At 48.2% G+C, this 24,469-nt stretch overlaps 1 protein-coding gene and 1 long non-coding RNA gene across 5 annotated transcripts in view; one reads left to right on the top strand and one right to left on the bottom strand.

The window, feature by feature from the left end:
- The window catches only part of LOC144756428 (uncharacterized), a 147,195-nt gene extending 137,294 nt beyond the window's left edge, over nt 1-9,901 (bottom strand). Inside the window, exon 1 of one of the 2 annotated variants that reach the window (XR_013595152.1) lies at nt 9,634-9,901. This is a non-coding gene — a long non-coding RNA (uncharacterized LOC144756428). The other variant, XR_013595151.1, reaches the window with a different exon arrangement.
- A 423-nt stretch (nt 9,902-10,324) lies between these two features.
- The window catches only part of DOLPP1 (dolichyldiphosphatase 1), a 60,539-nt gene continuing 46,394 nt past the window's right edge, over nt 10,325-24,469 (top strand). The window contains exons 1-3 of one of the 3 annotated variants that reach the window (XM_078646262.1): nt 10,325-10,452; nt 23,889-23,989; nt 24,076-24,160. In XM_078646262.1, the coding sequence (XP_078502388.1) occupies nt 10,356-10,452; nt 23,889-23,989; nt 24,076-24,160 (283 nt within the window). In that variant the 5' untranslated portion in view covers nt 10,325-10,355. Of the gene's footprint in view, nt 10,453-10,548; nt 10,583-14,781; nt 14,804-23,888; nt 23,990-24,075; nt 24,161-24,469 lie in introns of those variants that run through there. The other 2 variants (XM_078646263.1, XM_078646264.1) reach the window with 2 other exon arrangements.

Below are 24,469 nucleotides of genomic sequence, written 5' to 3'. Positions count from 1 at the left end.
GAAGAGTCACTTTTCCATGGATCTGGTATGGACTTGTTTTTGTCGCATAATTAGACCTTTCGTGTCGCTTTATTACAGTGGCTCTGCTTACTTAGCACAAACCGCCAGAGCGCTGTGCACGGTGGAGGCTGTTTAGAATAGGTATAGAAGACTAAAAATGCAACCAAATAAAAGGTACACGATAACAGTAACGAGACTAAAACGTGGACAATAACCCGTTTCTGACAGGATTAAATCCTATAAAATTGACACGGACATTAAGCAAGATTGGGAAGTAAAGTGTGGGCACTGTTGAAGCGAGAAGACGTGGAGCGAAGAGGTGGGGGGATTGGAATAAGGAAAAGGCAATACTCTGGGGGAGGGTATTGGTAAAGGAGGCCTCGTTTGGGTTGCGACGTTTCAATGCCAATAGTGAACAGTGTGAAATATGCTGCACACAGCATTGCCTGGATCACAAAGATACTTTCTGTCTGCTGCATTATGTGGCCGTTCCTTTATTCAAACGTAACGTTATTAGTAGAACTCCAGGAAAAAAGATGCAATTAAAAAAGCAATCTATTTACAGCGCACGCATAATCTTGCATGGTGGCATTTTCTGAAATCTTGCCAGGTGTTTAAAGTATGATAGTTTTCTTCTTGGCCCGAATGCGACCTCGTCCATAAAAGCAGAGACAAAGTTAAGGTCAATATCTCTCTATGACGAACTTCCTTTCATCGTGTTTCACTCATGATCAAGGCTGCACTGATTCTATTGTTAAACTGCAACAGGCGCCTCATTGATCGGCAGGCATCGCTGGAGAGGCTCCTTCCAACCGTATTGTAAATTGTTACCCATTCGTTTCACCCTGCGCAACGCTCCTTGAACCCAGCCCATTACATGCAGCATCACAGTTCGGACTGACTCACCTGCCGAGGGATCCGGTGGCGTAGTGAAAAGTAATTAAAAGACATACTGCCCGTGCACAATTGCCAGAGTCCCTCCCCCGCACCGCGGGGGCTAATGTTACACCAGTGTGGGAGGGGGGCATACAGTGTGTCTGAGACAGCAACCTGCCGCTCCCGATTCCAGGAAGTGCCCCACAGTGCAAGATGAATAGAGTGGCCTGCCTTGGACGGATAGCACTGAACAGGGGATCAAGTCACTCGGCGGCAGAGAGGCAGCGGAAAAAGTGTTTCGTACCTCTTGGCCCACCCTTGGATTTTCAGCAGCTGTGTTAAGCATGTAGGCAGCACCAGTATGGAACCCGCACTTTTCACGCAGAACACTGACGTTTGGCTCAAGACTCCCCCAACCAATCACTGGCTAGAGCCCAGTCACGGGCTTCCAGCCTCTCAAAGCCTGTGAGCTCCAGAGTGCATCAGCTCGTATTTTTATAGCTATTTAATGTCTACTTGCCCAACGGACTAATTAGACAATAAATCTTCTTGCCCATTATAACAATGTACTTGGTTCGGGCGTCGAGCGATATGATTCCCCCACCCCTGATATTGATTTGTCCAAGAACTCATGGAGTTTTCAAAGAACTGCCATTCTTTGATGACGTTATTATGTCCAACCTTACGTCAAACTTGGCACCTTCAAGGTATAAATATGCCCACACTTGCCCCAGCAAACACAAGGTGGTTTGGAGCAGTTCGACTATCTACCCACCACAGCTCGCTACAGCAAGTGCCGAAGGAAGCCGACCCTCCAGCTGACGCACTGAGAGAGACGCTGTCTTTTCTCTTGCCAAGAAATCCAGCTCCAGTGTTTCCAAGCTCCCCTTGCGGGGTGTTGGGAAATCGAGTCCCGAGACAGAGATACCAGACCTCCTTCATTCTAAACCAAGGTACGGAGCTGATTAGACCCTAAGAGAAATCTTGGATAGGTTCTAGGCAAAGAATACTAAACCTATGCTACACCATACTTACTTCTTCCCTCGTACTAGACCTAGGTTAGGTACATCAGGGTAGGCGTATTTTAGAAGCACCAGTTGAGTACTTTTAGTCTTTGATATTTATATATGTATTTTATGGCTTAGAAACCATACCATGCTTTTACAGTATTATTTTATAATACTCTTCTTGCTGTACGTATTATACTTTGCAGCCAGTATTAAGATTGTAGCGGGTTAATTTCTTCTGCATGAGAAAGAGAACTGTTCAATAAATACTTTTATTGAAAACGCCCGTCTCTCTATTTCTCTGGACCTCTGGTGAAACGAAGCATGCACGATTGACTGAGTAAAATATCTATCTATTGTTTCCACGACTTTGAAGATACGTTTTATCTTGAGGAAACAAAGTTGTCATGTTTATGCGGTTGTCAGAAACAAATCCCTTCTTGTTTATTCGAGAAAGTTTCTAGTGACCTCTGAGCTAGCTGGCACTCACAATTAAGTTCAATATATTTGATAGAGACCTAGTCGACCTAAGTCCTACGTCAATTCTATAGGATATATTATTCCAAAGCGCAGAGCCTTATAGGAATATAGGAACTACACTACAGAGCAAGGGCAGGGACCAATAGGTCCCTGTCCTGGGATGGGTACACCCCCTAGCCTCCTCCTCTCTTGTATGAAGGGGCAGGAGCCTAGCTGTGATTGGACAGTGCTCCCCATCTTCAAGATGGCCGGAGCCCGGGGTCGTGCTTCACCTCGCCTCTCCCACCCGAGGGGTGGGGTTGGCACAGGCTGGCACACCCCCCTTCCTGACGTAGGGTTTCCCGCCAGTCTTCCTGCCAGAGTGGGGGTTAGAACTGGTAGGGGCCAGTTGCTGAGTACAGCAAGTGGCCTGGAGAAGCTCACAAAGGCGGTATGCCTTTGAAGCTTCCCCTGCCCATCATGGTGGAGGAGACCAAGCACCTCGCCCAGGATGTGCATTGTTGCAGGCCCAGGAGAGCGGGGGCTCTCCACCCAGGGGTCCAGCAACATGTCTACTGTGTGGCAGCCTCGGCAGCCACTCAGACCAGACGTGGATTGTAGGTTAGGTTTTAGGAGGCCTCTCTAAGATGCCCCCTGTGGTGCATTTTACATTAAATCCCACACTGGCATCAGTGTGGGTTTCATGTGCTGAGAAGTTTGATACCAAACTTGTCAGTCTTCAGTGTAGGCATTATGGTGCTGTGGAGTTCGTAATGACAACCTCCCAGCATCCTATACTCTTAATGTCATCACTGCACTTACAGTGCCCAGGAATGGCCCAGGGTGCTGGAGGGGCACAGGGCTCATGCACCTGTGCCCACACCACTGGCATAGAGCACCCAGATAGAGGGATGACTGATGTATGCCGGGGCAGTGGGTTTGTGGGCATGGCACACAGGGATATGTGCCATGTCGACTCTCTGTTTAGTTCTGTACTTAGACACTCAACCTGCAAGGGCAGTGTGTGGGTGTCAGGGTACAGGGCCCCTAGGGGTGGCACAACAAGTGCTGCAGCCCTTAGGGGTCTTTTCTGGTCACCATGCCCTGGGTACATTTACAAGGGGCTGACAGGTGGCCAGAGATGCCAATTGGGTTTTGTTTCAACACAACTTTAGGGAAGGAACACAGGTGCGGGGCACCTGGTTGGCAGTAGCCCAGGGCACACTCAGTCAAAGCACATCAACAGTTCAGCAAAAAGTGGGGGCATACCAATGCAAGAAAGATGGCACTTTCTCACATGCAGGGCAACCATCTAAAATGCATGATAATCCTGCACTCTGCCACCCTACTTTACTGTGCCTTATAGCACTGTACCAGTGCTGTAAGACAAGTGAGAAAGGGGCCAGTGGCATAATTATGGTGCCGTTGGCACTGGTGAAATCAAGGTAAATGATTACCATTCCACCTCTTATTCACCCCATCCACTGGCTAGACAGTAATGCCGTAGTTTTGGTAAATTGAACACATAAGACTTCACAGCTACAGTGCCACTGCACCTGCTGCACTATTGATAGCTACTTCCCTGAGAGGGGCTTCTTCACCTGGGCCTTGCAGCCATTGTCCAGTGCTTTAAAGCCCAGGGAAGGAGACTCCTTTCCTTGGGCCTGACAGCACTGTACCACAACTTTGTGGCTCTGGGTCATGGCTCCAAGGGACAAAGGAGAGGTGACCAGTGGCTCAGTAATGGCACCATGGCCCCTGATGGAAGCTTCACAGTAAAAAAACAGCCATCATTTGGGTGCATTGGGTCCATCATATCCCTGAGCCCTGGTGCCACTGCATCTGCTGCACTACTGGTTTACAGAGATTCTATCACATAGGACACGTTTCAGCACATTTCAGCCCATGGGTGGGAGCCCCCTACCCTGAATGCCTAACCATAGCTGTGAGGCCGAAGGAAGACAGGCAATTAGCATTGCAATGCTGCCATGGATCCTAGTGCAAAGTAATAGTGCCCCCCCCGCCCCCGTCTGCTGGCTATACGGTAAAATACAACCATGATTTGGGTAAATTGGGCACCTGGTACCTCTGAGGTCTGGTATTGTATTGCATTGGATTGTAATTGCATTTATATAGCGCTTACTACCCCGACAAGGGCTCAAAGTGTTTTTCGGCGGGTAGCACGCTACTCCAGGACCCATAGAGGATTAGTGTTGAATTAGTATAGTGAAACATGCAAGTACATTGTAAGTGGTGGATAGGTTAGTCAGTTATTTGGGTTCGGAAAGATAGCAGAAGGATAGAAGACCCGGTTCACTATTCGTGGCTATGTTCTTGACATGGACTCATGCATGTAATCATGATACAGCCAGTAAGGTAATTGCAATTGGGCACAGGGGAGAGGCTGGAGGGGCTCCTCTCAGAGACCTTGCAGTGCAACCCCATAGCTAAGAGGCCTCGGTTAGGGTTCACCCTTCCCTAGGCCTTGCAATCATGGTTTAGCACAGCACGACCCAGGAGAGGGGTCCTGGGTAGGACAGCCCTCTTCCCTGACCCTCACAGCAATGGTCTAGAACTGCAAGCCCAGAGGAGGGGGGGCACTCCCATGGTCCTTGCCTCCATGATCCAGAGCTGCAAGGCCCAATGGAGAGGGGACATTTTCCCAGGCTTCACATCTATTGTCTAGCGCTGCCCAAGGGAGGGGTTCCCGACTCCTGTATGTACCCCAACATTGATCAAGCGTTGTGAGTGCCAGCGGACAGCGGTCCCATCCTGCAGGCCTCACAGCATGGAAAGTGTTGTGAGGCCCATGGGGGAGGGTCCCACTGCTCTTATCCTCACAGCCATGGTCCAGCTCGGCAAATCCCAGTTACGGTTGCTAATGTTCCATAATCACTTCAAAGGACACGATCTGAGTGTGGGAACACATTGCACTTGCAGAGAAAAAATATGTTTGTTGGGGAGCAGGGGCTGTGAGTTGCATGGCTCATTTTTGGGGTTTCAGTCTAAATATCACTCCTCTAAATCAGGCCATTTTAAAAGTAATGTGGTTGTAGATTAAGCTTACTGAATGTGATTACTAATCATACTGTATTTGAGTTCTAATCCTTTTACCACCTCCTGGATTAAGCACGGAGTGCTAACTAATATAATTTTTGAGAGAAAAGTTTAGAAAATGAAGAAATTTGAAATGCAAATGGAATGAAATAGTCTTCAGCTTTGAATCAACATTGGTGAATATCAATATGTAACAACAGAGGCAAGCATCTATGGTGCATACTGCCCAGTAACTGCCTCAGGACCTGGTCCAGTTGGTATGTTTTAACTATGGTACTAGGCTCCTTGACATCTAATTTCAGTTTTACCACTTCACCTAAATATGCTGGAAATAAACACTGTATTCTAAAGCTAGGTTGGGCCTACAATGGGTGGGTGACATTTCCCTGAGAAGGGCAGCTCCTTGCCATCAGAATCACTGTCACTCCAGTTTTAGTCTGTGGACTAGTTGGAAACGTGGAACCAAGAGACAGGTTTTCAATCTCCAGCCTCCACTTGGCCAAATTGTGTGCTCTTAGGCAATCACTTTTTACATGTATTCCACTGCTCCCTTTTTGGAGAAAAAAATTGAGTTTTTAGATTCCATGTGTAAGCATGTTGTTAAAAAAATGGCCTGGCCATTACCGCAAGATGGAGAGAAGAGCCCAGTCACATAGTATATTAATCAAAATACAATACAGTAGTAAATGTCCAGCCTTTTCAGCAGGTAGCAATGTGCTGCAGGTCTACTAATTTAACAGACTTTGTGATCCTGGGCAAATAAAACTATCCCTGTTCCTCCGTCCACGGACCTTGCAATTTGCCAGCACTTTGAAACAGGCCTGAATGAGGGAATATACACCAAGAACATTCTCCTAGGAGAGGTCCCCAACATTACTATCTTTTGACACCTTCAAGGCTGTTTGCATCTCATTAGCTGAATGTGCTTCTGAAGTTGCATTTTGGAGGACCCCTCCTGTGTTGTAGCTCCTTCCTTCCAGCCACCATCAGGAACTTCTTCTACAGCTCTAGAAGTGTTAGAGTTGTTTCTCCATTGACAGAGTTAAAGAAGACAGGGCAACAATTGTTTGCAAATTGGTATGCCCCACAGTGCCTCTCTGTGGGCAGTGGGACTTGAGTCCTCATTGCAGGACAAGCCTGCAGAATGTGACTTTTTTGCAACTGAGCCCAGAAGAGTGGGCCATCCCCTTGGCCCTGCATCTCTACATCATGCCTATGCATAGCTGCCAAGGTTTCAGATTCTAATGAGTGACATTTTCATAATTTCACTGTAATTATGAGTGACATTTCTACGGCAATGAGTGACACTTTCTGGCGAGCAAAATCAATGAACGAAGCGGAGGTAAACATATAAATATCAGACATTGCATCCATTTGTGCAAAAAGACTGTATGAATCATACTGTGTGTGCTACCCAAGACCGTTCATTAAAGGGCCATCTAGCGAATGAAGTCACAATAGGTATCAATATCCAAGCAGACTTCAGAGTCATCAAATAAACAGCATTCTGGAATGCTTACCGGTGGTGCCCATTAGTGGTGCAGGAGAGGCCTGTTGCTTTTTCTTCACGTGATGCCCCTTTAAGAGTCAAGAATCTCAGCCAGGCAGCAGCTCGAAGAAAGTGATTTATGATATGATAAAATTATTAAAAGATAATTTCACTGTGGGAGGAAGGCGGTTCCATCCTCAGCTCATTTATCACTAGTAGTTGGGACAGAGCTGGCATCATAGGTTGAAAACTTGAATGAAATACTGGTTTCCATTAAGCCTCTCTCCATTCTCTCTCTCTCTTATCTTTTTCGTCTTCTTCCCCTCTTCTCCCTAATAATTTTTACATCTGGTCTTTTTAGTGTCACATATCTGCTTTCTCTCTACTTTCTTTTTCTTGCCTCAGCCTGTTTCCTTTCACCACTTCCTTCTCTTTCCTTTCTCCCTCTTCTCCCTCCTTCCTCTTGCCTTTCTCTCCTCTTTCCATACCTTTCTTTCTGCCCACCCTCTTTACTATGCCAGTGTCTCCCTTCCTCAATCTCTCTGCAACTTATATAGCAGAATTATAAATTTAGCTGACAAAACCCGAGTGTCTGAATCGCTTTTGACTCATTTTTTTGTTTTTTAAATGAAATTAAAAAAAAATCCTCAAACCTCCAATCCCAGTGCATTCTAGAGGCAAGGTCACCCGAGCGCCAAATTTAATGGCTGAGGATGCTTGTCACGGACATGACCCCTGAAGTACTGGAAACAAGAAGCGTGCTTCACCCTAGCTTTAATGTGGCCGTGAAAAAAATATTTTTTTTTATTTGCAGAAATGCAAAGAGGCGTCGCATTGGCAGGCACATTCCAAACCACTTGCCAGGCAGCTGACTCTGTTCTTAAGGAGCACAAGACAGAAGAGATACCTGGGGGCCTTAATGGTGATCAATCAGGTCATGATATTATTGCAGAGTAAAGCTGCGGCTCTTCGAAAACAAAGTCCCGAGTTTCCCAGCCAGCTGCCAGTTCCTCTCAGCAATTAAATTTGCAGTGGCGTCCGGGGGTCAAATTTACAGCAGTTGTTCAGCTTCTCACACAGACAGCTGAGCCACACAGTGACAAAGGCAGTCCTGCCTGGTATCACGCTGGCATCAGGGGGGTGGGGGTGATGAAGCATTCATTGCCTGCTGGGGAAGCATTTGGAGATCTCCCTGCGATTACAAATTCAAGGCGAAACTCACTCACCGATCCCTCTGGCTGCAGCTTCTAGGCCTTTATTCAGGCCGTAATTCAACCCCACGAGGGCCCCCTGTTTGCACATCTCCTGCGCTGCGTGTTGTCGGAGCGGCGGCCGGCGGTGCGAGCAGGCAGCGCTGCCGGCCCGCCATGATGATTTTCAGCAAGTACGCCTCTGCTTAGTTCCTTTGCGCTTCCCAAAACAAACTCCCCGCCTTCGACAACAGGACAAAATGTCACGCTGCGGTGCCAGGTATGGCTTTATCGTACTATGGCCCCCCTGGATGTGATGTTTGTAGCTTTTGCGCAGCCGCACTACCTTGCGAGAGCTGAGAGCATCTATGATACATTGTAGCAGCCAGTGAGATGCCTAGCAGCAGCCTTAGCTCAGCTACAGCACCCCCAAGCCGGCAGGAGCAGCGTCCACAATATTAACGTTTTAGGCAGTTCTTAGCTGATGCACAGATACGATGCAAATGCATGACAATGCATTTCAGTGCTGTGATGCGGATCACCACACTGAAATGCGTTAAGAGTCACGTCTGATGCGTGATACTTGGCAGGACTGCCTATGAAGTGCTGGGCAGGGGAAAAGCTGTGAGGTGCAGGGTAGGTCCCAGGTGTGAGGTGCAGGGCAGGTCCCAGTCCCCGGTGTGAGGTGCAGGGTAGGTCCCCGGTGTGAGGTGCGCTGTAGATCCCCGGAGTGAGGTGCAGGTTCGGTCCCCGGTGTGAGGTGCAGGGCAGGGCCCAGTCCCCGGTGTGAGGTGCAGGGTATGTCCCTGGTGTGAGATGCAGGGTAGAGCTCCCCAGCCCCTGGCCACTTAAAACGAGACACACTGCGTTTAATTTGCTGTGGCCTGCTTGTGGTGCACTGGTATGGGCCCCATGTTGGTGGACTGAGCTGGGCCTAGGCACCTGCAGCGATGAGTAGATTCATACATGCCAACATTTTAGGAGAGCAAAGTGGGAGATAAAAAAAAAAATCGTGAGAATGGGGCTTTGAATCGGGTTACTGGCATGTATGGGCTTTGGAAGTGTGCTGCTGTAGGATCGGACATTTGAAACGTAAATGCACGTTTTTTTCTTACCTTTCAGAAGCACATGGAGGATAATGGCAGGCAGAGAGGGTGATGCAAGTGTTGGGCACTGGCCTGGCACGTTGTTGGCAGTGCATGCATCCCCTGTGGCAGCCTGGGCTGAAACAGCTACCCCCCCCCCCCCAGTACTTCGCAGGTCTTTAAAAGACGATGCCCTTGTTAATGACGCTTTGTTGGTTTTTCACTACTCTTTGCTGGAAGAATTAGCACTTTACACAATACCAATCCCTGTCAGCTGATTCCTCCGAGGAATCGGGTTTTTGCTTGCAGGAATCGGGAGGCGGGAGACTAGCCTTCAAATCGGTAGTCTCACGGCTGAATCGGGAGGGTTGGCATGTCTGGTAGATTGGCTCAATGGGAAGGGCTGTTTTCTTGTATGGCTTTATGCAAAGATAATGTTACATATGCTGAGACTTTAAAAACAGACTTACACTAGTAGAAGTGAAACTATTCAACTGCAGATTCCAGAGGAAGCTGTCTGCAAGTGGGAAATGTATGCCCCCCCCCCCCCCCTTGACTCTGACACCTCTGCATAGGAAGTCAAGCCACAACAGCATTATTGTGGAGCTCGGGCTGAGTGACGGGGTCAGGGTTCAGAGGTTCAAATGCCGCCTGGGGGGGGGGGGGGGGGGGCTCTCTTCGCGTCGATCCGAGCACGCAAAATGGCGGCTCCCCTGCCTTCACGTGCCTGTCGCTCGCGCTCAAAGGAACTGCCACACCGCGATCGCTGATTGGTCATCGCGCCTAACGAGCTGTTTTCTTATTAGTCAGTCCTGGGCTCATGTTGATAGGCTGAGAAAGCACTGTTTACACTCTCCCTATTGGATGTCGAGTCCGCGCGTGCGCGCTGAAAGATTTGCGCTTGGACGGGGAGTAAGCACACTGGAAAAGTCCGTGTATATTTGGTGATTTTTCATTGGCTTAACACCGCACTGTGGCTGCACTGATACCATTGGTTGTAGACTTTTCTACTAAACGTCATTCATTGCGCCAATGCATCCGTTTCACAGATTTCATTGGGTAGAGCTCATTATGAGACATTAAGGATTGGTTACTCTGTTGTTGAACTCCGAGGCAGTGATTGGGCGCAGATCTCGCGGCCTCTTTTCATTGGCTCACTGCCTCCTTCGAACGTTGCTCATTGGTTGCACGCATGCGCCCGGTGTCCGGTAAGATGGCGGCCGTCGGGCAGTGCTCGCTGGCGGCTCAGTGGCGCTCCGTGTCCCTCACACACGTAGAGTATCAGGCGGGTGAGTCCCGGGCCTCGGGCGGCTGGAGACGCGGGCGAAAGGACAGTGCGCATGTGTGAGAGCCGGGCCACTCGTGCGCCGGACTGCGCATGCGCTGCAGGTGTTCAGCTGATGGGTGGAGACAGCGAGGGTTGGTGCTTATAAGTATGTCTGGGCCCTGAGGCGTGTAGGTGCTGGTGCATGAGAGGGGCTAGGCGTTAAAGTGTGTTCGCGCAGATGTGGCTGAGGGTCTGGGTGTTGAGGTGGGTGTGAGGGTGAGGTGGGTGTGAGGGTGGTGAGGTGTGTGTGTGTGTGTGTGAGACAGCGTCTGTGGGAAGAGGTGTGTGTGTGTGTGTGTGTGTGTGAGACAGCATCTGTGGGAAGAGGTGTGTGTGAGTGTCTGTGGGAAGAGGTGTGTGTGTGAGTGTCTGTGGGAAGAGGTGTGTGTGTGAGACAGCGTCTGTAGGAAGAGGTGTGTGTGTGAGACAGCGTCTGTGGGAAGAGGTGTGTGTGTGAGACAGCGTCTGTGGGAAGAGGTGTGTGTGTGAGACAGCGTCTGTGGGAAGAGGTGTGTGTGTGTGTGTGTGTGAGACAGCGTCTGTGGGAAGAGGTGTGTGTGTGTGAGACAGCGTCTGTGGGAAGAGGTGTGTGTGTGTGTGTGTGTGTGTGTGAGACAGCGTCTGTGGGAAGAGGTGTGTGTGTGTGTGAGACAGCGTCTGTGGGAAGAGGTGTGTGTGTGTGTGTGTGTGTGTGAGACAGCATCTGTGGGAACAGATGTGTGTGTGTGTGTGTGAGACAGCATCTGTGGGAACAGATGTGTGTGTGTGTGTGGGACAGCGTCTGTGGGAAGAGGTGTGTGTGTGAGACAGCGTCTGTGGGAAGAGGTGTGGGTGTGAGACAGCGTCTGTGGGAAGAGGTGTGTGTGTGACAGCGTCTGTGGGAAGAGGTGTGTGTGTGTGAGACAGCGTCTGTGGGAAGAGGTGTGTGTGTGACAGCGTCTGTGGGAAGAGGTGTGTGTGTGTGAGACAGCGTCTGTGGGAAGAGGTGTGTGTGTGTGTGGAAAGAGGTGTGTGTGTGAGACAGCGTCTGGGAAGAGGTGTGTGTGAGAGACAGCGTCTGTGGGAAGAGGTGTGTGTGAGAGACAGCGTCTGTGGAAAGAGGTGTGTGTGTGTGTGACAGCGTCTGGGAAGAGGTGTGTGTGAGTCAGCGTCTGTGGAAAGAGGTGTGTGTGTGTGACAGCGTCTGGGAAGAGGTGTGTGTGAGACAGCGTCTGGAAAGAGGTGTGTGTGTGTGTGAGACAGTGTCTGTGGGAACAGATGTGTGTGTGTGAGACAGCGTCTGTAGGAAGAGGTGTGTGTGTGTGAGACAGCGTCTGTGGGAAGAGGTGTGTGTGAGACAGTGTCTGTGGGAAGAGGTGTGTGTGTGTGAGACAGCGTCTGTGGGAAGAGGTGTGTGTGTGAGACAGCGTCTGTAGGAAGAGGTGTGTGTGTGAGACAGCGTCTGTGGGAAGAGGTGTGTGTGTGAGACAGCGTCTGTGGGAAGAGGTGTGTGTGTGAGACAGCGTCTGTGGGAAGAGGTGTGTGTGTGAGACAGCGTCTGTGGGAAGAGGTGTGTGTGTGTGTGTGAGACAGCGTCTGTGGGAAGAGGTGTGTGTGTGTGAGACAGCGTCTGTGGGAAGAGGTGTGTGTGTGTGTGTGTGTGAGACAGCGTCTGTGGGAAGAGGTGTGTGTGTGTGTGAGACAGCGTCTGTGGGAAGAGGTGTGTGTGTGTGTGTGTGTGTGTGAGACAGCGTCTGTGGGAAGAGGTGTGTGTGTGTGAGACAGCATCTGTGGGAACAGATGTGTGTGTGTGTGTGGGACAGCGTCTGTGGGAAGAGGTGTGTGTGTGAGACAGCGTCTGTGGGAAGAGGTGTGGGTGTGAGACAGCGTCTGGGAAGAGGTGTGTGTGTGACAGCGTCTGTGGTAAGAGGTGTGTGTGTGTGAGACAGCGTCTGTGGGAAGAGGTGTGTGTGTGACAGCGTCTGTGGGAAGAGGTGTGTGTGTGTGAGACAGCGTCTGTGGGAAGAGGTGTGTGTGTGTGTGGAAAGAGGTGTGTGTGTGAGACAGCGTCTGGGAAGAGGTGTGTGTGAGAGACAGCGTCTGTGGGAAGAGGTGTGTGTGAGAGACAGCGTCTGTGGAAAGAGGTGTGTGTGTGTGTGTGACAGCGTCTGGGAAGAGGTGTGTGTGAGTCAGCGTCTGTGGAAAGAGGTGTGTGTGTGTGACAGCGTCTGGGAAGAGGTGTGTGTGAGACAGCGTCTGTGGAAAGAGGTGTGTGTGTGAGACAGTGTCTGTGGGAACAGATGTGTGTGTGTGAGACAGCGTCTGTAGGAAGAGGTGTGTGTGTGTGAGACAGCGTCTGTGGGAAGAGGTGTGTGTGAGACAGTGTCTGTGGGAACAGATGTGTGTGTGTGAGACAGCGTCTGTAGGAAGAGGTGTGTGAGACAGCGTCTGTGGGAAGAGGTGTGTGTGAGACAGTGTCTGTGGGAACAGATGTGTGTGTGAGACAGCGTCTGTAGGAAGAGGTGTGTGTGTGTGAGACAGCGTCTGTAGGAAGAGGTGTGTGTGTGTGTGAGACAGCGTCTGTGGGAACAGATGTGTGTGTGTGAGACAGCGTCTGTGGGAAGAGGTGTGTGTGTGAGACAGCGTCTGTGGGAACAGATGTGTGTGTGTGAGACAGCGTCTGTAGGAAGAGGTGTGTGTGTGTGAGACAGCGTCTGTGGGAAGAGGTGTGTGTGAGACAGTGTCTGTGGGAACAGATGTGTGTGTGTGAGACAGCGTCTGTAGGAAGAGGTGTGTGTGTGTGTGAGACAGCGTCTGTGGGAAGAGGTGTGTGTGAGACAGTGTCTGTGTGAACAGATGTGTGTGTGTGAGACAGCGTCTGTAGGAAGAGGTGTGTGTGTGTGTGAGACAGCGTCTGTGGGAACAGATGTGTGTGTGTGAGACAGCGTCTGTGGGAAGAGGTGTGTGTGTGAGACAGCGTCTGTGGGAACAGATGTGTGTGTGTGAGACAGCGTCTGTAGGAAGAGGTGTGTGTGTGAGACAGCGTCTGTGGGAAGAGGTGTGTGTGTGAGACAGCGTCTGTGGGAACAGATGTGTGTGTGTGAGACAGCGTCTGTAGGAAGAGGTGTGTGTGTGAGACAGCGTCTGTGGGAAGAGGTGTGTGTGAGACAGTGTCTGTGGGAACAGATGTGTGTGTGTGAGACAGCGTCTGTAGGAAGAGGTGTGTGTGTGAGACAGCGTCTGTGGGAAGAGGTGTGTGTGAGACAGTGTCTGTGGGAACAGATGTGTGTGTGTGAGACAGCATCTGTGGGAAGAGGTGTGTGTGTGTGTGTGTGTGACAGCGTCTGGGAAGAGGTGTGTGTGAGACAGCGTCTGTGGAAAGAGGTGTGTGTGTGTGTGTGTGAGACAGCATCTGTGGGAACAGATGTGTGTGTGTGTGTGTGTGTGAGACAGTGTCTGTGGGAACAGATGTGTGTGTGTGTGTGTGTGTGAGACAGCATCTGTGGGAACAGATGTGTGTGTGTGTGACAGCATCTGTGGGAACAGATGTGTGTGTGTGTGAGACAGTGTCTGTGGGAACAGATGTGTGTGTGTGAGACAGCATCTGTGGGAAGAGGTGTGTGTGTGTGAGACAGCGTCTGTGGGAAGAGGTGTGTGTGTGTGAGACAGCGTCTGTGGGAAGAGGTGTGTGTGTGTGTGTGAGACAGCGTCTGTGGGAAGAGGTGTGTGTGTGTGAGACCGCATCTGTGGGAAGAGGTGTGTGTGTGTGAGACAGCGTCTGTGGGAAGAGGTGTGTGTGTGTGAGACAGCATCTGTGGGAAGAGGTGTGTGTGTGAGACAGCGTCTGTGGGAAGAGGTGTGTGTGTGTGAGACAGCATCTGTGGGAAGAGGTGTGTGTGTGTGAGACAGCGTCTGTGGGATGAGGTGTGCGAGTGCGAGACAGCGTCTGTGGGAAGAGGTGTATGTGTGCGTGACAGTGTCTGGGAAGAGGTGTGTGCGTGTGACATAATCTGGGTGAAAGGGTGTGTGACAGGATCTTAGTAATGAAGCCCAGATCTGAGACAGGGTTTAGTTGAAGTGTGGGTGAGGTATATGTGTAGGGAGAGGGTCTGGGTACTGTGGTGTGAGAACCTAGGCAGTCTGTGTGAAGTTCTGTGTGTATGTGAGACTGTGTGTTGAAGTGTATGAGATTCAAGGTTGTGGTGTGTGTTAGGGTCTCGGTGGAACCCACATGTTTTAATGGTTTCTCTGAAGTGGCAACCGTGAAATGTATTCCCAAATACTTTCATGTACCGTCTAAATCCACTCTGCAGGGGTACATGAGTGGATGGAAGGTAACACGCCCCACCCCACACACACCCCGCAATCACACCTAAACCGCTTTAAAAAATAGATTTTTTTCGGTAAATGTTTCCTTAGGAAATTTGTGAAACAGCCATAGGTATTACAGGCAGTTCAAAAATAAATTTTAAAAAGCGGTACTAATTTGCAGCTCTTGCAGCATAATCTGCTGTCTGCTGCTTAGTTTGTGCTTTTAAAAACAAAACGCAAATGATTTCTTGCTCAATTGGTCAAATGTTACTAATATTGTTGGATAGTAGATGCAGAGTGTGCCACAACATTTTCGAGTATTAGCCAGCAATTCTTTAGCTGTTGTTTTACTCTAATCGGATGTTTAAATACGTTTCAACGTTTCCCAGTGTAACCATTCTCACCTGGTGACACAAGGTGGTCTGCTGCAGGAAACACAAATCTTTAATGCTTCTTTGTAACTCCACAGGAGCACAGATATAGATTCATTGGTCATGCTTTTTGTTTTAACTATTTTAAAACCAATTCACCCTCTTGTTCCCCCAACTATCTTCTTTCTAGTTTTGAAACGTTGGTGTGTTTGTTAGAGCCATCATGGTACAAAGGGCAGGAACCGTAATGCAGTGGATGTCCATGACATATCAGGGGCACTATTATGCCAGGAGTGGCCAACATAATGGTGATTGTTAGGCGGGGTAGTCCTCCTAATGCCATAGGGGCAAGGTATACCATGTATGGCCACTCATGCATTGCCTGCCATTATCCATCACCTAATCTTTGACACGAAAGACTGTCAGTCTTGTTGTGAGGCTCTGAATTCCAGTACATTAAAGTGCAATAGAGATTTGACTGGTGGCTAATACCCTTGGGTGCCCAGTCCTCACATATGCACCCCTCAACCGTTCCCTGATGCTATGTGGTAATGACAACATTCACTTAGCTGTTCTGGAAAAAGAGACGTATTAAGTTGGCATACTTTGGAGTTCACCATGGTAGCTCTCTTCCCACCTTGGTGGTGTTTGTGAATGAGCCTGTGGTTTGAATACATTGTGTGTTCATCTGCTCCTGTACAGGACATATTTTCAGGCTAAAACAGAGTCTAAGGGACGGCCCGGCACATTATCTTTAGTAACAGTTTGACACACATAAATGTGACTATGGATAATCTCCAAATCCTGGCTGCAACAGTGATCACATGCTTGTGAAGGATGAGCTTTGGCACCCCTTGAATACGGTATCGCACCTAAAAACGGAATGCGGCAGAATGGCTTCTGCGCGTCGAGTATAAGGCCGAAGTCATGGAAGAGCTTTACACATGCCGTTGTGGATGCAGTTGTGGTTATTGAAGAAGGCCCCTTCAGAAGCCTATTATGGAAGGAAGTACTCAGTGGTCTTGTTTTTGGATGAAATATACTACTTGGGATAAATATTTGATATTGACTCCTGAAGCGGGTCATTGGCCTAATAGAAGGACTTTGTATTGGTAATGGCAACAACCCCTTGAATTGGAGGAAATTGCAATGTTTGTGAGTGATGGGGATTCTAAAATCTGCTTTTGAAGCTTTAGAAATGTAATATTCTCTTCCTTCACCAGGAACTAAAGAAATTAATGGTTTCCCTGCGGAAAGATTTTCTTGGATATCCAGTTTCCACAAATCTAGTACCAATTATCTTCTTTCTCACCAGGAATAACATTGAATAAAACCTCACACGTCTTTGGGGCTTGGAAACCATTTCTATCACTCCTTTTTGCAGCATGATTGCGATTTCGATTTGAAGCATCGGGAGGCGTAGATGCCCGACTCTGGGCTTTATTGATAATTGCTTGATATATTTGAGGGCATGGCTTAATTGCAACAGATCTAAGACCCATTGGTCCAATGTTATTTCTGACCATTTTTGATGAAAAGAAGAGATCGAGAGCAAAGACCATGTGTTGCTGTCCCGACTATGGAACATGGACTGGGTTCTATGTTCATCTGGGCTGCTTGATCTAGGCGGTTGTCGTGGAGGGGTGGATAGATGTTGCTGCGGATAATCTTTGCTGATACAGTGGGTATCCATATGATTGATTGCCTTCCTCTATAAAACATCTCAGTTCCTCCTCTTCTTGGAAGTCCTAATTGAAGCAAACCCATACTCTGTCAGTGTCTGCTTTATGTTGCAAGTACACCGCTGACCTGCTTAGCAAAGAGAGACTTTGTCAAAGAGGTGTGTCCTGAATTCGACTCTGAACTTCAGGTCTGAATGATGTGCATCTCGTCCCCACCTGCCTTCATAATACTCCAGCCAACATATGAAACTCTGCTATTGCAGCGTACATGGGTGAATCTGTAATGGCTGTGGAAGCCATGTCGCCGTCTCTTATAATGGCCTTAACCTCTTTTTTTTTTTCTCTCTCTCCTTGGGTAGCAGATCTATATATGGGGCTATGTATACATCTGTTTGTCATAGTGACATAGGACACCGGTGAATTTATTGTTCTGAAGTTTCTCCCTTTGAACTAACCCACCAACCGTAATTGCTTATTTGGTGACTTTCTCTCTCATGTGGGGCTGTGCAAGGTAATGTTGTACGTCTTCAATATCTTTGAGTCGTCTGCAGCATCACCAAGTCTGATTTGGAATGTCTTATATCTCTTTCAGAATATGATCATTGATTTAAATTGGTCTTACCGGCTTGTGAAAGTCAAAAACGAAGCATTTAGTTTCCTTAGATATTTTGGAAAGCATGAATTCTTTTTGACTTAGAAGTGGTATTGGGCTATCATGCCCTATGGTTGCTGCTGTCAGGGCTACATACTCATCCCATTCTCCTCTGACGTTAGCCCGGGCCCGCATGGAGCTCTCCATGGGCCAGATGTAGGTAGGGTTTTACCGGTCGGTAACGGCCGAATTCGGCCGTTACCGACCGGTATTTGGCATTTGATATGTAGGGGCAGGTAAACAGGGAAAATCGGTAATTTTACCGATTCGGTAAATATACCGGTCGGTAAATTTACCGACCGGTATATTTACAGAATCGGTAAAATTGATATGTAGGTGGGACTCTTCTGAGTCCCACAAGGCCTACAAAATCGGTATTTTACCATCAAATTGTATTTGATGTTAAAATACCGATTCAGGTGTGCATGCACATGTGTGCATGCACACCTGTGCCATATGACAGGCAGACCTGCCCTTAGGGCAGGTATGCCTGCCATATGGCCCCCGAACCTTTTGTGGGGGTGCTAGAGGGTGTCAAAGTGACACCCCCTGCACCCTTGTCAAAATCGGTATTTACCGAATCGGTAAATACCGACCGGTAATGCCCCATTCATTCCTATGGGCTTCAAAGCCCATAGGAATGAATGGAGCATTACCGGTCGGTATTTACCGAATCGGTAAATACCGATTCTTAACGATTCGGTAACTGGAACATCTTGATGTTCCTACATACCCCCACTTCTTATTTACCGATTCTTAATTACCGAATCGGTAAAATTCGGTAATTAAGAATCGGTAAATAAGTTTTACCTACATCTGGCCCCATGTCATCTAATCACTCGCTGGTAGTATCTGCTTCTGCTGATACAAGAGAAGATACAGGAGGCAACATTGGTGGCTGTTGCCAGGGAATTGCTGCATGATGTGGGTAGCAGAGGATGTGGTTTTTGCAAACTTGTAGGCAGAGGCCCTTAAGGAGTAGGCTATTCTAAAAATACAAACACATGAAGGCCTGGCTTCGCAATTCCCATGCGGCACAGGGTCAAGACTGATTTGCATGTAGCTGGGTCTGAACTGAGGTGGCGAAGTGAGCTAAAGAATGATGGATTTAACCCAGATCTGTGACTGAGGTGAGTGTCTGAAAAGTTTCAGCGCTCCTTCCATCTCCTTGTGTTTGCTTTATTATAAAAATGCGCCATTATCTGCAGATCATTTGGTACTTGGAGCATGGCTTTTTTAAATGGTCATCTAAATTCTGATGACCTTGTTGATATTGGTCATGTCTGCCATAATATGGGCAGTTGTATTGCCATTCTGGAACACCAGAAACTAGAATGTGGGATGAGCCGGACAACGTCCATTGTTAAGATATGCCAGGGGTCCCTCTTCTTGAGTGTGCCTGGGGACACCTCATGATCGTTGTATACATCTTAGCGAAGGATTGTGAGTGGTTCAGCAATGAATGTCGCAGATGTTCTTGGTTTTTTTTCATAGTGAGGATGTAATGTTCGTCAGCAGGAGAAGCATCGTCTGCATCAATAGGGTTGACAGAATAGTTATAGTAGGTGTAGACTGAGTGTGGACAACATCAAGCAGAAATGGCATTGTTGGAAGCTTAGAAGGCTTGTGGGCTCTAGACTGTGGGGGCGCCTCTCAGGTGTTCGTCAACAGTGGCATAGAAGAAGCTCTTCAGGGACACAGGCAACATTTACCACTATGCCAGGTACAGATTCACTGATGGTGCTCTTGATGAAGATATTGTAGATGAGACATTTACAGAACCCTGTGGAAGAGGACTACCACTTTAGGAGAAAGACTGCGTAGACTGACAGACTTTTTATTTTTTGAAAGCTTGCTTATGTAAGGACATTGATTATCAGAGGTGAAAACTATGGCTTCCATAGAATACACTTTGATGTTCTTTCTTGATGCCAATGCTCCCGATTGTGGGCGGTTTTATATGTGCCACATGGTGATGGTGCACTTTGTACTGACTCATCTTCTGAAGAGAAAGTAACTCTGGCTTTAGACTGCTGAAGCCTCCTCCGCAACCAATTTCTTTACTTCGATTTGAGGCTTCTGTGTGACTCACACTTCGTGTAAAGATACAAGCATGTGAATCTATTAAAGATCCAATGCTGGAGAATGGCCGTACTAAGCTACTCGGATCTCTGTTCACATTAATAGTCGCTGTGCCAAGATCGGCGCTTCAAAGTTTATCAGAGCATCTTGTCAGAGAGGAAAGATGGAAGCTGATTGGGAGCTTGAAAGTATCCGTCACGGCTGCTGCCTCCTCCTCTTGTTGGCTAAGTCTTATTCTGACCGGGTCTCTCGATTGAGAGGAGCTTCTGGTCTCCATCTCCTTTCATTGGCTTCATCTTTCAGGCCAACTGGAGAGGAATCGCAGATCTTGTCCGCGGTGTCTGAACCCAGCAGGTAGGTGTAGCCAGTGAAGAGAGAAGGCAGAAGCCAGGATAGGGCTTTGCCGGTGTGAATAGTGTCTGCGTTTCTCCCCGTTTGTGATGGTAAATCTGTTGTCCCTTCTCCTAACGGGCACAGCAGATGAGGCAGGAGGGTGATGGGCCAGTGCTCTGTGCTTCAACATTCATTGCTCTCAGCGGGCCAATGGAGGCGATTGCCTGAGCTCCAAGTCATCCGCTTAGTAAATTGCTGTTTTACAGTAGCAGAACTGTTATTTTTCTGGCTGCTGTGCAATAAAGATGTTGGAGGTGCGTGGGTGGCTGTTACAGAGGGGCTACTTTGTTTGAGATGTAAGCTACTTTTATATACCACAAATTTAGCAGTTTTGCTTGTCCTATAAATTGTAATTACTGGATTAGTAACCATTTAAGAATAAACATATAAAAGGTAAAAGCAAATAAAATCAGTGGCACTCTTTTGCCTAGAGTTGTTGAAACGACTTGCTCCACCTTGTGTACACTACCGACCAGACACCAACGTTTCATGACAAATATGCCTTGAAACGGTCACTGTTAACCCAGAGATGTTTCCTAAAATATTACCTGGCCCACATACAATGAGTACAAGATCATCAGGACATTTGGCTTTCCCTGGCACTGCACATTGCTCCCCAGCTCAACACTTCGGGGATCCTGTGACCTGGTTCCAGTTGCTAGTACACTTGTTTTCACCTTTTCTATTTTAAGATGCCAAGATTGTTCTAGCAAAAGTCACATGCTTTTTAGGGCAGGCGTTGTAGCTACACTGACACAGGTCTGCTATAGTGATTTAAGAAGCTTAATGAAAAGTGAATCCTAAATGTTTTGATTGAAATGATGACAATTTGTGACTACTTGCTTGAAATAAACTGGAGAGCATCGCTGCCTAGCGTCAGTCGGAGGCAGGGGAGGCGACACTAAAAGCTGATCTGTTTGAGAGCGGGATCACTGCTCTATCTAATCCACTGCTTCCTGTTCAGCTTTGATATGTGGGTGGTATATACTGGAGAAGTGACGGGGACCTTGTACAAGGCCCGGATGCAGAGAGATGCCTCTGGGCAGACGATGCAAAGATCTCAGAAGGTGCTACTAGAGCTAGAATTGAACGAGCAAGAAGGAATTCAGGTTCATACAGGTGTGTGAGTGACCAAGAACCCTGATGGAGGTACAAGAAGGAAAGTAGAGTACTTGGCATTTTTATTCAATGACTTCAAAGTTTGCATTGTGGTGAAACCCCAAGGGAAGTGAGTTTAATGTGACAGACTTAACCAGCAGAAGTTGTACGTCACTGGTATGTTCATGTAGAATATTATGCCCATTTATAGAGTCAACATCTTCCCATCTGAAGGAGGCCTAGCAGGACAACAGGTTATATTTTGTTTCTGGTAAAATATGGCCAATGCCATATGTGTAAATACAGTACTCTGAGCATCATTCAGAGAGTTTTCTAGCCTTTAATTCGGACTGTTCAAGAAGACATTCTCTACACACTGTGGCAGGTGCAAGATAATGTCACTCACCACTGCTCTGCATGCATCAAAAGCCATCGCTTCATCTTCCTAACTCTGAGACTTCTGTGAATAAATGGGTTCCATTGATATAACTTGGAAAGCAGTTGCTCTTCATATGTAGGCTTCAACATTTGTGTACTTTGCTAATTAATACCCATGGGATGCTTGAGTTGAGGGTTGCAGGCGCTCAGCATTTTGGACAAGCAGATTACATTGGTTAGAGGTAGCTTGCTGGGTTTTGTTGTGATCTTTCCTCCAGCGACTGTGCTTCCTACTGCAAGAGAGTACAGACACAAAATGATCTTTCTTACCACGCTGCAGTTTCTGTACTCTCTGTAAGAATCGGTCAAAGAAAGGCGCAGCCGCTTCCCTACGCTTCGACCTGGATAAAGCTGAGCGAGCCTGCTATCCTCAGGGATGGCTGTCCTTTCCAACCCTAGCACTTGCCCCATTATAAAATGAGAAGAGCCGTCTGTTTGTAGGTGGCATGCTGTGAGCATAGTTTCTTCAGTATTAGGCTGAAAACCCCATGCATTCCTTCTTCAAATTTACATTGCTTTGAGGAATCCCTTAGAAAAGGGTTCCGGCGCACTGAGTATGATCACAAAGTGAAGGGGTGGAGGGTGACGGTTTAGGGTCTCCACTAGACTCCAGTCTTCCGTGGAAGAACGTGCGGTGCTCAATAGTGAGGGCAGCTACAGCTGTTTTCCGCAGGCCCCTACTTCTCGAGCTAGCTGTTCGTGTGCACACCTAGAGGCTCGATCAGAAGCAGCTGGCATTTAGGATCATTCGTCAACTGTGGCAGTAAAAGCCAATATTGCATCGGGTTATCAGAACATCTCTGGAGGTCCTCAACCTTCTTCTGGAATGTACTTGGGCTTCAAGGGCCTGTTTCTGTTGAGCAATCAGTTCCTTAAGACTTGCACCGCTGAGGCTTCAGCCAGGCGCGTTTTGCTGTTTGTGCTCCTGGCGGGAGCTTGCTCCTCTTCTCTCATTGGGCAGTTACGTTTCTGGATTCTCTGCCCAGTACAATCTATGCCTATTATCTTCTCTGTGCTAGTTTGTAAATTACTTGAGGGAGGTAGTATTTACTACTCTTTGGCCACTGCTAGGAATTCAGAGGGAAATCTTAAGGTTTGCTTCATTTGAAAGTTGGAACACTCCTCTGTTCAGGATAGACTGTTTCCTGCATTCTCCTCACTCCTTAGGCTTCTGGGCTTGGTGGCAGACTAGAGGGGTGTTCCAACTGGCCAAGGGATTGTATGGCTTTTCCCCGGCATCCTCCGGTAGGGCCTGTGGTTCTTGGCAGCTTCCAGCACCACAACAGAAGGCAAAGTTTTAGGTAAATTGAAAGCAAACTGGTTTAGGAGGGAGGCAGACGCAGATATTGCCCATCCGTCCAGACCCTGTGTTGGATTGGCATGTTGAAAATTCTGGCTTTGCTCTAGATGCACCAGTGCGTGGGCTTTTAAAAAGAAGTATACTTTATTTGGGTCCGTGGCCCATGAGAAGACCATTAATGATGTCATGGTACCTTTCAAGGGTACAGCTATGCTTGAAGTCACTGAATTCCTCATTCAGTCTCCCCTGATTGCCAGCTAACTCCTTCCCAATAGAGAGGATTGATCTGTCTTCTAGCGAGGGGTATTTGTCAACCAATGTTGTGTCCACTGCATCAGTCTTTCTCAGGCACCACCACTCTCCTCTGGATTTCTTACTCTGGACCTCGGAGCCAAACCTACCCATTAATCCTTCCCCTTCACCTAAAGATTCATCTTTTCATACTGTATCGGATCCAATAAGCCTATTGTGTTTGGCTGCTTTGTTCTGGTACGGCCTTCTCTTTATCTGCAATTTCAGTCCACTCACATCTACCTGTTCCCTCTCCCACACTCTGCCTGTACCCTCATCCCTTCCTGCCTACCCCTTGGTTTCTCCATGGGTCCATGTTTCTCCATACCACCTCTCCATCCCTGCATGCTATCCTTTCCCCCTGTATCTCCTGCTACAACCTCACCCTCTCCTCCTGGCACCTATTCCCTTTGCCCCCCTCTTCCCTGCCCCAGTCTTCTGTCCCTCCCCCCCCAGCCCTGGTCCTTACTCCCCTAGCCCTGGTCCTTACTCCCCTCTCCCCACTCCCCCACTCCCCCCTCTCCCCCCCTCTCCCCCTCTCCCCCATAGTGAAAGTATGGAACCCCAGGAGTATTAGTGACAAGTTAAAAGTGCCCTGCTGTTACCATTTGTGGCTGCCTTTAACGTTTCTTCTCTGTATGTCTGAGACTTGAGGATTGGGATGGGGCAGTCTCTGCAGTTTACTGTGTGTAGTGCAGCTTTGTACAACATTACATAAAATGAGTTGAAGGCATGCTGCCCCTTTCGAACTCGGTAAAGCACTGGGGCAGATCTTTTAACCGTGTGTTCTCTCTCCTCCAGGGGACTTTTCAGGTCAGCTGCTGGCTTATCTGAGCCTGGGTCCAATCTTTATTCTCATTGGGTTTATGACTCTCATTATATTCAAGCGGGAGCTACATACGGTGAGTCTCAAATAGTCTTTTTCTCTCCTCCTTTCTTCCTGGGCTGGTTTATCAGTGATTTGGTTATGTGTTTCTCCCTCTTCCAGATTTCCTTCCTTGGGGGGCTGATAGTCAACGAAGGTGTCAACTGGTTAATAAAGAACATCATCCGCGAGCCACGACCATGTGAAGGTAAGATGTGCTGCAGGGGAGGGCAGAGGGGTGGGTTCAGCACAGGAGGCAGTGGGGGTGCTGGAGAGCACATTGAGCAGCAGATAGGGCATACTGGGGGCACAAAATAAGGGCCACACGGCAAGGAGGGCACGAGATACAGGGAATAAGGCTGCATGAATCATGCAATTGGTGCTGGGTTTTGTGCTTTTTCCTGAGCCTTTGTAGTACAGTGTAATGTGTTGGATGTGGGGTGGAATGCTCTTTCCAATGAGCAGTTAGTGCTTGATGCTGGGAATGTTTGAGATGTTTGCAGGCTAGCCTCTGGTG

This window comes from Lissotriton helveticus, chromosome 5_1 (assembly GCF_964261635.1).
Source record: "Lissotriton helveticus chromosome 5_1, aLisHel1.1, whole genome shotgun sequence".
NCBI classification, from domain to species: domain Eukaryota; kingdom Metazoa; phylum Chordata; class Amphibia; order Caudata; family Salamandridae; genus Lissotriton; species Lissotriton helveticus.
The sequence above is the reverse complement of the archived record's forward strand: the minus strand, read 5'-3'. Positions and strand labels throughout refer to the sequence as shown.